The 12,956-nt window shown below is 42.3% G+C and overlaps 1 protein-coding gene across 3 annotated transcripts in view; it reads right to left on the bottom strand.

The window, feature by feature from the left end:
* OSGEP (O-sialoglycoprotein endopeptidase) overlaps positions 1 to 12,956 on the bottom strand; it is a 161,439-nt gene that overhangs the window by 120,141 nt on the left and 28,342 nt on the right. For all 3 annotated transcript variants that reach the window (XM_053702239.1, XM_053702241.1, XM_053702240.1), the window contains 2 exons: positions 2,879 to 3,054; positions 2,681 to 2,776 (listed from right to left, as the gene is read on the bottom strand). In XM_053702239.1, coding sequence (XP_053558214.1) covers positions 2,681 to 2,776; positions 2,879 to 3,054 — 272 coding nt within the window. The remainder of the gene's footprint in view (positions 1 to 2,680; positions 2,777 to 2,878; positions 3,055 to 12,956) is intronic.

The raw sequence follows: 12,956 nt of genomic DNA, 5'->3' as shown, positions 1-12,956 counted from the left end.
TTCGCAGGGATCTTCTATGCTTGACAATAGTGACTCCCTTTTGGCCAACCCAATCATGGTATCCCTCCCTTCTGGAGATGGCCATCAATCCCCCAATTCTTTTTCCTCCGCTTCCTCATCTGTTAGTCAACCCAGAGGGCGATTATCACAGTCTAATTCTCCAAGGGTCTCCTTCTCCTGATAGCATGGACAATATCAGGGGACCCTGGTCCCTCCGAGGGTCTTTTCGGAAGGGAGCTAGGTCCCTCATTCAAGATTCCTGGGGCCCCAGGTACCCGCAAATGTTATTTGCCGGCATGTCAAAGTGGTCTAGCTGGTGCCTGCGAAGGAACTTTGATCCTGTTTCTTCTGATTTAAAACGAAATTATTAACTACCTTCCCATCTTTTGACTCGGGTCTGGCTTACAGAACCATTAATTGTCATAGGTCAGCTATTTCGCCAGACATAAGTTAATTAACAACCTCCCTGGTCGCAAGCACCCTTTAATTTGTAGAATACTTAAAGCCATTAGATTAAAACGTCCTCCTGTTTCCCAAACACGAGTTTTTCTGGGATGTAGATCTAATTTTTTCCCTTTTCAAATCTTGGCCTGATAATAATTTGTTATCCTCTGAAACACTTTCCCGCTAAACTTGCTACGCTTCGTTGTCTAATTTCTTTCAGAAGAGTATCTGATGTGAATAGCTTTTAGATTGGAACTCTAAACATTTCTCTCCTGAAGGAGTTACCTTTTTTCTTTCTCGAATAACTAAAACTTTGTCTACATCTATTTTCTACCCTTATCTTCCTTCCGAACCTTCTCTGTGTGTGGTTGAATGCCTAAAGTCATATGAATCTAGAACCTTAACTTTTAGAAAAACTAACTTTAACCAACTTCTAATTTCTTTTGTTCCTCCTCACGCTCCTATCACTTCTACTACAATGCTAGGTGGGTTAAATGGGTCATGAAAGAGGCTGGGTATTAACATTTCTTTCACAGCACATTCCGTCAGAGGTTCTGCTGCTTCAAAAGCCTTTTTAAAAGCGGCTCCTCTCCAACAAAATTTTACTTGCAGCAGATTGGTCTTCTGATTCCATTTTTAAACAATTTTATATCAGACCCTTCAACATGCCTCTCTTAATTTATTTTCCTAATATGCTTTAAACTTGCAAAAATAGGAGTCTCTGGTCTTGTAATAAAATTCTGATTATCCTAATATTTTGAAGGTATAATCTAGATTTTATTAAAGACACAGAGACGAGTATTTTCCCTCCTCAGAATATATTGTGTTTTTTCTCCCACCCTAGTTTTATTATGGTATGTTATTAATATTTTTTTGTCTTTAACAGTATCCATGTAATTTCAATCCACTTTCATCTTCTGGATTCTTCCATACAACTCAGAGGTTTCATCATCCAACCATTGAATTCTGGACATCTATTTGGCCTTCGATCAAGTTCAACTTTTCATGGATCTCCTTCTATCAATTCTACAGGAAGTTGGCGTTTGTTATCCTTTGTTGTTTCGGACTTTTTGGACTTATCATGATGCTTAATATTTTATTCTTTTTGAGCATCAACTAGAAAGAGGGAGAGTGTTTGCTGTGTGCTCAGTTTATAGACTATTCTCTGTGCCGATTGGCTGTTTTTTCTCTCATTATAATAAGCTTCTGTTAGCTTCTTATTATGTATTATGTTATTTATCTTTAATGTTATTGTTCTTTAAAAGGCTGCATTGAGTAGTAAAGAAAGATTAATGCAAAAATACTCGTCTCTGTGTCTTTAATAAAATCTAGATTATACCTTCAAAATATTAGGATAATCAGAATTACCTTGTATCTAGGAACCTTCTTCCAGCCCCCTGATCACATGACTGTGACTATTTATTATCTATTGTCTTAAATTTAGCATTGTATTGTGCTAAATCTTAAATAACCCCCTGTGCCTGAACACAGTGTTATCTATATGGCCCACGTGTACTTTCTGTCTCTTTGTGTTGAAAAGAGATTTAAAAAGCATGTGATAAGAGGCAGCCCACAAAGGCTTATAAATTAGCATATGAGCCTACCTATGTTTAGTTTAAACTAAGGATACCAAGAGAAAAAAGCAAATTTGTTGATGAAAGTAAATTCGAAAGTTTATTAAAATTAAAAGTCCTATCTGAATAATGAAAGTTTAATTTATACTAGACTGTCCCTTTAAGGGACACATATCATTGTATGGACTCTATTTACGGGACTATTGTTTGGTAACCACTGCCATATATATTGCTCTCTCATTTTTCATGTTCATCTATTTTCTAATAATCAGCTGATAAGTAAACATGGTTATTTTACCTTCTCTCATCCAAGGTAACCTAGAAAACCTGGACTGTTGGAGAGGCCTGAGGACAGGTTTGAAAACCAATGTCCTAAACTAAGCTGATTGCAGTGGTGGGGGGGGGGGAGGAATCCTCTTACAATGCATGTTCTTGTAGCCGAAGATTTATTCAAGCAGCGTGAGAGCCTCCCTCCCTCTCCCCCTCAGGTGACTGCTGTGCCCCTGTAACATTGTACTTCAGTCTTCTTCAACAGTTTGGGGTTAGAGATAAAATAGACAACAGAAATTACTTCTTTTTTTTTATTAATAAGAAAAAGTAGGTTTTAGGTATTTTCATCAGGTGTTAAATGTCCCTTTAAAAATCCTGGAACTGTCACTTACCTTTAGTACCCGAGCAAAGCGGTCCAGACAATTCCCCACTGCAATGTCTATTGTCTCACCAAATATCCGATACCGATGCTCTGAATATGCAATAACCTGCAAATAATTGAAAACATGAATCTTCTACTTTGAATTTTTTTTTTTTACTATTAGTGGTCTAACGGCAGACAATATATTGGTACAGTAATGGACAATCACCTGTGTGTTGCCTCCACTCACATACAGTACAGTGGGATTCTTTGCTCCTGTGATCAGCCGTCCCATCTCAATATGCCCAACACAGTGGTTAACTCCAAGCAGGGGCTTCTTCCATAGCTGTGCTACAGTACGAGCCACAATGGCCACTGAGAGCAGGGGTGCACCCATACCAGGTCCTGCAAGGGGAGGAGAGACAGTATCATTAATCTCAAATAGACAGAATTTTCATTAAACAAATAAATGTAAAAAAACAAAAAAAAAACAAAAAACAAACGCTCTAAAATTTGTAAAAATGATCTACTGAACCAAGACATTACCAGCAGATCCTTTAAGTCCTGCAAGTTGCCAGGTGGGGCCTCCGTGTATTGGATTTGTTTTCTAGCACGTCTTACACAGATGCTCAATCAGATTGAGATCTGGGGAATTTGGAGGCCAAGGCAACACCTTGAACTCTTTGTTATGTTTCTCAAACCATTCCTGAACAATTTTTGCAGTGTGACATGATGCATTATCATGCTGAAATAGGTCACTGTCATCAGGGAACACCATTGCCATGAAGGGGTGTACATGGTCTGCAACAATTTCTAGGTAGGTGGTACATGTCAAAGTAACATCCACATGAATGCCAGGACCCAAGGTTTCCCAGCTGAACATTGCCCAGAGCATAACACTGCCTGCCTTTCTTCCCATAGTGCATCCTGCTGCCATCTCTCATGACCCTGACGCTGATTCACCGGTTTTCCCTTCCTTGCACCATTTGTTGGTAGGTACTAACCACAGCATAACGGGAACAGCCCCCAAGACTTGCTGTTATGGAAATGCTTTGACCCAGTCATTTAGCTGTCACTATTTTGCCCTTGTCAAAGTCACTCTGATCTTTTCGCTTGCCCATTTTTCCTGCTTCCAACACATTAGAGTAAAAAACAGAATTTATGTTTACCTGATAAATTTCTTTCTCCAACGGTGTGTCCGGTCCACGGCGTCATCCTTACTTGTGGGATATTCTCTTCCCCAACAGGAAATGGCAAAGAGCCCAGCAAAGCTGGTCACATGATCCCTCCTAGGCTCCGCCTACCCCAGTCATTCGACCGACGTTAAGGAGGAATATTTGCATAGGAGAAACCATATGGTACCGTGGTGACTGTAGTTAAAGAAAATAAAATATCAGACCTGATTAAAAAAACCAGGGCGGGCCGTGGACCGGACACACCGTTGGAGAAAGAAATTTATCAGGTAAACATAAATTCTGTTTTCTCCAACATAGGTGTGTCCGGTCCACGGCGTCATCCTTACTTGTGGGAACCAATACCAAAGCTTTAGGACACGGATGAAGGGAGGGAGCAAATCAGGTCACCTAAATGGAAGGCACCACGGCTTGCAAAACCTTTCTCCCAAAAATAGCCTCAGAAGAAGCAAAAGTATCAAACTTGTAAAATTTGGTAAAAGTGTGCAGTGAAGACCAAGTCGCTGCCCTACATATCTGATCAACAGAAGCCTCGTTCTTGAAGGCCCATGTGGAAGCCACAGCCCTAGTGGAATGAGCTGTGATTCTTTCGGGAGGCTGCCGTCCGGCAGTCTCGTAAGCCAATCTGATGATGCTTTTAATCCAAAAAGAGAGAGAGGTAGAAGTTGCTTTTTGACCTCTCCTTTTACCTGAATAAACAACAAACAAGGAAGATGTTTGTCTAAAATCCTTTGTAGCATCTAAATAGAATTTTAGAGCGCGAACAACATCCAAATTGTGCAACAAACGTTCCTTCTTTGAAACTGGTTTTGGACACAGAGAAGGTACGATAATCTCCTGGTTAATGTTTTTGTTAGAAACAAACTTTTGGAAGAAAACCAGGTTTAGTACGTAAAACCACCTTATCTGCATGGAACACCAGATAAGGAGGAGAACACTGCAGAGCAGATAATTCTGAGACTCTTCTAGCAGAAGAAATCGCAACTAAAAACAAAACTTTCCAAGATAATAACTTAATATCAACGGAATGTAAGGGTTCAAACGGAACCCCCTGAAGAACTGAAAGAACTAAATTGAGACTCCAAGGAGGAGTCAAAGGTTTGTAAACAGGCTTGATTCTAACCAGAGCCTGAACAAAGGCTTGAACATCTGGCACAGCTGCCAGCTTTTTGTGAAGTAATACCGGACAAGGCAGAAATCTGTCCTTTCAGGGAACTTGCAGATAATCCTTTTTCCAATCCTTCTTGAAGGAAGGATAGAATCCTAGGAATCTTAACCTTGTCCCAAGGGAATCCTTTAGATTCACACCAACAGATATATTTTTTCCAAATTTTGTGGTAAATCTTTCTAGTCACAGGCTTTCTGGCCTGAACAAGAGTATCGATCACAGAATCTGAGAATCCTCGCTTCGATAAAATCAAGCGTTCAATCTCCAAGCAGTCAGCTGGAGTGAAACCAGATTCGGATGTTCGAACGGACCCTGAACAAGAAGGTCTCGTCTCAAAGGTAGCTTCCAAGGTGGAGCCGATGACATATTCACCAGATCTGCATACCAAGTCCTGCGTGGCCACGCAGGAGCTATCAAGATCACCGACGCCCTCTCCTGCTTGATCCTGGCTATCAGCCTGGGGATGAGAGGAAATGGCGGGAACACATAAGCTAGTTTGAAGGTCCAAGGTGCTACTAGTGCATCCACTAGAGCCGCCTTGGGATCCCTGGATCTGGCCCCGTAGCAAGGAACTTTGAAGCTCTGACGAGAGGCCATCAGATCCATGTCTGGAATGCCCCACAGGTGAGTGACTTGGGCAAAGATTTCCGGATGGAGTTCCCACTCCCCCGGATGCAATGTCTGACGACTCAGAAAATCCGCTTCCCAATTTTCCACTCCTGGGATGTGGATAGCAGACAGGTGGCAGGAGTGAGACTCCGCCCAAAAGAATAATTTTGGTTACTTCTTCCATCGCTAGGGAACTCCTTGTTCCCCCCTGATGGTTGATGTACGCAACAGTCGTCATGTTGTCTGATTGAAACCGTATGAACCTGGTCCTCGCAAGCTGGGGCCAGGCCTGGAGCGCATTGAATATCGCTCTCAGTTCCAGAATATTTATCGGTAGAAGAGATTCTTCCCGAGACCAAAGACCCTGAGCTTTCAGGGATCCCCAGACCGCGCCCCAGCCTATCAGACTGGCGTCGGTCGTGACAATGACCCACTCTGGTCTGTGGAACATCATCCCTTGAGACAGATTGTCCAGGGACAGCCACCAACGGAGTGAGTCTCTGGTCCTCTGATTTACTTGTATCTTCGGAGACAAGTCTGTATAGTCCCCATTCCACTGACTGAGCATGCACAGTTGTAATGGTCTTAGATGAATGCGCGCAAAAGGAACTATGTCCATCGCCGCCACCATCAACCCGATCACTTCCATGCACTGAGCTATGGAAGGAAGAGGAACGGAATGAAGTATCCGACAAGAGTCCAGAAGCTTTGTTTTTCTGGCCTCTGTTAGAAAGATCCTCATTTCTAAGGAGTCTATAATTGTTCCCAAGAAGGGAACCCTTGTTGACGGGGATAGAGAACTCTTTTCCACGTTCACTTTCCAGCCGTGAGATCTGAGAAAGGCCAGGACAATGTCCGTGTGAGCCTTTGCTTGAGGAAGGGACGACGCTTGAATCAGAATGTCGTCCAGGTAAGGTACTACTGCAATGCCCCTTGGTCTTAGCACCGCTAGAAGGGACCCTAGTACCTTTGTGAAAATCCTTGGAGCAGTGGCTAATCCGAAAGGAAGCGCCACGAACTGGTAATGTTTGTCCAGGAATGCAAACCTTAGGAACCGATGATGTTCCTTGTGGATAGGAATATGTAGATACGCATCCTTTAAATCCACCGTGGTCATAAATTGACCTTCCTGGATGGAAGGAAGGATAGTTCGAATGGTTTCCATCTTGAACGATGGGACCTTGAGAAATTTGTTTAAGATCTTGAGATCTAGGATTGGTCTGAACGTTCCCTCTTTTTTGGGAACTATGAACAGATTGGAGTAGAACCCCATCCCTTGTTCTCTTAATGGAACAGGATGAATCACTCCCATTTTTAACAGGTCTTCTACACAATGTAAGAACGCCTGTCTTTTTATGTGGTCTGAAGACAACTGCGACTTGTGGAACCTCCCCCTTGGGGGAAGTCCCTTGAATTCCAGAAGATAACCCTGGGAGACTATTTCTAGCGCCCAAGGATCCAGAACATCTCTTGCCCAAGCCTGAGCGAAGAGAGAGAGTCTGCCCCCCACCAGATCCGGTCCCGGATCGGGGGCCAATATTTCATGCTGTCTTGGTAGCAGTGGCAGGTTTCTTGGCCTGCTTTCCCTTGTTCCAGCCTTGCATTGGTCTCCAAGCTGGCTTGGCCTGAGAAGTATTACCCTCTTGCTTAGAGGACGTAGCACCTTGGGCTGGTCCGTTTTTACGAAAGGGACGAAAATTAGGTCTATTTTTTGCCTTGAAGGGCCGATCCTGAGGAAGGGCGTGGCCCTTACCCCCAGTGATATCAGAGATAATCTCTTTCAAGTCAGGACCAAACAGCGTTTTCCCCTTGAAAGGAATGTTTAGTAGCTTGTTCTTGGAAGACGCATCAGCCGACCAAGATTTCAACCAAAGCGCTCTGCGCGCCACAATAGCAAACCCAGAGTTCTTAGCCGCTAACTTAGCCAATTGCAAAGAGGCGTCTAGAGTGAAAGAATTAGCCAATTTGAGAGCATTGATTCTGTCCATAATCTCCTCATAAGGAGGAGAGTCACTATGGAGCACCTTAAGCAGTTCATCAAACCAGAAATATGCGGCTGTAGTGACAGGGACAATGCATGAAATGGGTTGTAGAAGGTAACCCTGCTGAACAAACATCTTTTTAAGCAAACCTTCTAATTTTTTATCCATAGGATCTTTGAAAGCACAACTATCCTCTATGGGAATAGTGGTGCGTTTGTTTAAAGTAGAAACCGCTTCCCTCGACCTTGGGGACTGACTGCCATAAGTCCTTTCTGGGGTCGACCATAGGAAACAATTTTTTAAATATGGGGGGAGGGACGAAAGGAATACCGGGCCTTTCCCATTCTTTATTAACAATGTCCGCCACCCCGCTTGGGTATAGGAAAAGCTTCTGGGAGCCCCGGCACCTCTAGGAACTTGTCCATTTTACATAGTTTCTCTGGGATGACTAAATTTTCACAATCATCCAGAGTGGATAATACCTCCTTAAGCAAAATGCGGAGATGTTCCAATTTAAATTTAAATGTAATCACATCAGATTCAGCCTGCTGAGAAATGTTCCCTAAATCAGTAATTTCTCCCTCAGACAAAACCTCCCTGGCCCCCTCAGATTGGGTTAGGGGCCCTTCAGAGATATTAATATCAGCGTCGTCATGCTCTTCAGTAACTAAAACAGAGCAGCCACGCTTACGCTGACAAGGGTTCATTTTGGCTAAAATGTTTTTGACAGAATTATCCATTACAGCCGTTAATTGTTGCATAGTAAGGAGTATTGGCGCGCTAGATGTACTAGGGGCCTCCTGAGTGGGCAAGACTCGTGTAGACGAAGGAGGGAATGATGCAGTACCATGCTTACTCCCCTCACTTGAGGAATCATCTTGGGCATCATTGTCATTATCACATAAATCACATTTATTTAAATGAATAGGAATTCTGGCTTCCCCACATTCAGAACACAGTCTATCTGGTAGTTCAGACATGTTAAACAGGCATAAACTTGATCAGAAAGTACAAAAAACGTTTTGAAATAAAACCGTTACTGTCACTTTAAATTTTAAACTGAACACACTTTATTACTGCAATTGCGAAAAAACATGAAGGAATTGTTCAAAATTCACCAAATTTTCACCACAGCGTCTTAAAGCCTTGAAAATATTGCACACCAATTTTGGAAGCTTTAAACCCTTAAAATAACGGAACCGGAGCCGTTTTAAGCTTTAAACCCCTTTACAGTCCCTGGTATCTGCTTTGCTGAGACCCAACCAAACCCAAAGGGGAATACGATACCAAATGACGCCTTCAGAAGTCTTTTATAAGTATCAGAGCTCCTCTCACATGCGACTGCATGCCATGCCTCTCAAAAACAAGTGCGCAACACCGGCGCGAAAATGAGACTCTGCCTATGCTTTGGGAAAGCCCCTAAAGAATAAGGTGTCTAAAACAGTGCCTGCCGATATTATTAAATCAAAATACCCAGAATAAATGATTCCTCAAGGCTAAATAAGTGTTAATATCAATCGATTTAGCCCAAAAAAAGTCTACAGTTTAAATAAGCCCTTGTGAAGCCCTTATTTACAATCGTAATAAACATGGCTTACCGGATCCCATAGGGAAAATGACAGCTTCCAGCATTACATCGTCTTGTTAGAATGTGTCATACCTCAAGCAGCAAGAGACTGCAAACTGTTCCCCCAACTGAAGTTAATTGCTCTCAACAGTCCTGTGTGGAACAGCCATGGATTTTAGTTACGGTTGCTAAAATCATTTTCCTCATACAAACAGAATTCTTCATCTCTTTTCTGTTTCTGAGTAAATAGTACGTACCAGCACTATTTGAAAATAACAAACTCTTGATTGAATAATGAAAAACTACAGTTAAACACTAAAAAACTCTAAGCCATCTCCGTGGAGATGTTGCCTGTACAACGGCAAAGAGAATGACTGGGGTAGGCGGAGCCTAGGAGGGATCATGTGACCAGCTTTGCTGGGCTCTTTGCCATTTCCTGTTGGGGAAGAGAATATCCCACAAGTAAGGATGACGCCGTGGACCGGACACACCTATGTTGGAGAAAACTGACTGTTCACTTGCTGCCTAATATATCGCTCCCATTGACAGCTACCATTGTGATGATATAATAAATGTTATTCACTTAACTTGTCAGTTGTTTTAATGTTGTGGCTGAACTTATTTATTTATTTATCTATTATTTTATATATATATATATATATATATACATATACACACAGAGAAAACCCAGCACTCACTTATAAGCTCTCAGCTAAGATTTAAAAGCAAAAATGGAAAGGTTAGTCACCGCATCTGGCCAAATGGGACAAGCTCAGGTACCACGTCAAGGTCCTCTCCAATACCTGAGACCCTAAAACAGCCACACAATGCAAGCTTTCAAATCCAAACAAACTGAAAACAGGGGAAGGGTGCACAGGAATATGTAACCACCCTAGACATATACAAAACACGGAAGGGAACTGCACTCTCATACCGGACCGGGTACACATCCCATGACCCTGCAACATGCTCAGCCCTGGGTGCCACTGGCACTCACAGGAAGCTGTGCTGTCCCTAGAGCCACAAGCAGTTAACCCCAGACAGGTCTGGGTGCAAGAACCATAGGGAAAATTACAAAACAAATTAATACAACACACAGAGAAAACCTAGCACTCACTTACAAGCTCTCAGCTAAGATTTAAAAGCAAAAATGGAAAGGTTAGTCACCGCATCTGGCCAAATGGGACAAGCTCAGGTACCACGTCAAGGTCCTCTCCAATACCTGAGACCCTAAAACAGCCACACAATGCAAGCTTTCAAATCCAAACAAACTGAAAACAAGGGAATGGGTGCACAGGAATATGTAACCACCCTAGACATATACAAAACACGGAAGGGAACTGCACTCTCATACCGGACCGGGTACACATCCCATGACCCTGCAACATGCTCAGCCCTGGGTGCCACTGGCACTTACAGGAAGCTGTGCTGTCCCTAGAGCCACAAGCAGTTAACCCCAGACAGGTCTGGGTGCAAGAACCATAGGGAAAATTACAAAACAAATTAATACAACACACAGAGAAAACCCAGCACTCACTTACAAGCTCTCAGCTAAGATTTAAAAGCAAAAATGGAAAGGTTAGTCACCGCATCTGGCCAAATGGGACAAGCTCAGGTACCACGTCAAGGTCCTCTCCAATACCTGAGACCCTAAAACAGCCACACAATGCAAGCTTTCAAATCCAAACAAACTGAAAACAAGGGAAGGGTGCACAGGAATATGTAACCACCCTAGACATATACAAAACACGGAAGGGAACTGCACTCTCATACCGGACCGGGTACACATCCCATGACCCCTGCAACATGCTCAGCCCTGGGTGCCACTGGCACTCACAGGAAGCTGTGCTGTCCCTAGAGCCACAAGCAGTTAACCCCAGACAGGTCTGGGTGCAAGAACCATAGGGAAAATTACAAAACAAATTAATACAACACACAGAGAAAACCCAGCACTCACTTACAAGCTCTCAGCTAAGATTCATGGGATGTGTACCCGGTCCGGTATGAGAGTGCAGTTCCCTTCCGTATTTTGTATATGTCTAGGGTGGTTACATATTCCTGTGCACCCTTCCCTTGTTTTCAGTTTGTTTGGATTTGAAAGCTTGCATTGTGTGGCTGTTTTAGGGTCTCAGGTATTGGAGAGGACCTTGACGTGGTACCTGAGCTTGTCCCATTTGGCCAGATGCGGTGACTAACCTTTCCATTTTTGCTTTTAAATCTTAGCTGAGAGCTTGTAAGTGAGTGCTGGGTTTTCTCTGTGTGTTGTATTAATTTGTTTTGTAATTTTCCCTATATTTCTTGCACCCAGACCTGTCTGGGGTTAACTGCTTGTGGCTCTAGGGACAGCACAGCTTCCTGTGAGTGCCAGTGGCACCCAGGGCTGAGCATGTTGCAGGGTCATGGGATGTGTACCCGGTCCGGTATGAGAGTGCAGTTCCATTCCGTGTTTTGTATATATATCTATATATATTATATATATATATATATATATATATATATATATATATATATCTATCTATATATATATATATATATATATATATATATATATATATATATATATATATATATATATATATTTTACAAAAAGAGTGTTGGGAGAGGATTATTAAACCTTCCTGTTTAAACAGGATAGGAATTAAATAATTTAAAGATCTAGGTGGAGACTATCCAATACTAGATCAGGTGCAGACCCCCAAAAGTAATTATAACTTCAAATTATTTAGAAAAGAGAAAAAGTAGCCACAGTAGAGCTATATGAGATACTGTGTAAAGATGGGGGATTTCAGCACTCTATAGAACTCCATTTAACCCAAACTGGTGCCTGACTGGGAGCTAGCAAGAGACAGAAATACACGGATGCACATAAGTTCAGATAACACGACAAATTTATTTACAAAGTAACAAAAACATACTGGAAAGGCATATGCATATTGTTTAGATACTAAAGAAAGTATGTTACTACCACTGCAGTGGGATAACTATCTAACATAATACTTTCATAGAACAACTTCTTATGCAGCATTTTATTAATTAGTATATAGCAAGGAAAGGATATATATAGACTGTAGCTAAACAGATTATCTTATGATCATACATACGACCTGTTCAGAGTCCTCCTTATAGTTTAAGGATTTGGAAGAAAACACAGGTAGATTGAGGATCCGTTTCTACCTGGGCCCAGGTTCTGTATGAAAAGAAGTAGATAAACAAAATAATCCTTTCTTTTTCAAAGGCTCATTATTGGCTTTTCATCAGGAGCTATATAAAAGATTTTTGTGCTAGAACTCCGAGGTAAGAACGTCCTCTTTGTCTAGCTTGTAATACAATACTTGTTTAAAGGTGCCGTTCTTGCTTTTCGATCCAAACAGATGCAGCTTTCCAGGAAACTGCGGTATGTAGCGGTCCCAAGTGTTTGCCTCAACACATACCTCCGGACCTCTGTATTTGAATATCAGTCCGGATATCTGTGTGGCTGTGTTAGTGCTCACCTCCGGGTTCACCTTGTATCCGCAGATATTAAGATTACAGTCACTTGTTCGGATCCAGATACTGAAGTTGCGTGCAGGGTCGGGACAGGTGCTTCCGACATCAAACTGCTTTCTATCTCCACTTTAGGGTCATATCACCTTCGCTGTTAGGGAACTTGACCAATAACAAATGGCAGATACAGATCTTCATAGAAATCTTCCGAACTTGTGTGAACTGTAACTAGGTGTCTGTCTGTCGACGCGCGTTTCGCCCACAATGCTCAGCGAAAACTTGGGCCTCATCAGGACTACCTGACA

The sequence above is a fragment of the Bombina bombina genome, chromosome 2, assembly GCF_027579735.1.
Source record: "Bombina bombina isolate aBomBom1 chromosome 2, aBomBom1.pri, whole genome shotgun sequence".
Lineage (NCBI taxonomy): Eukaryota > Metazoa > Chordata > Amphibia > Anura > Bombinatoridae > Bombina > Bombina bombina.
This window is presented reverse-complemented; position numbering and strand designations above follow the sequence as displayed.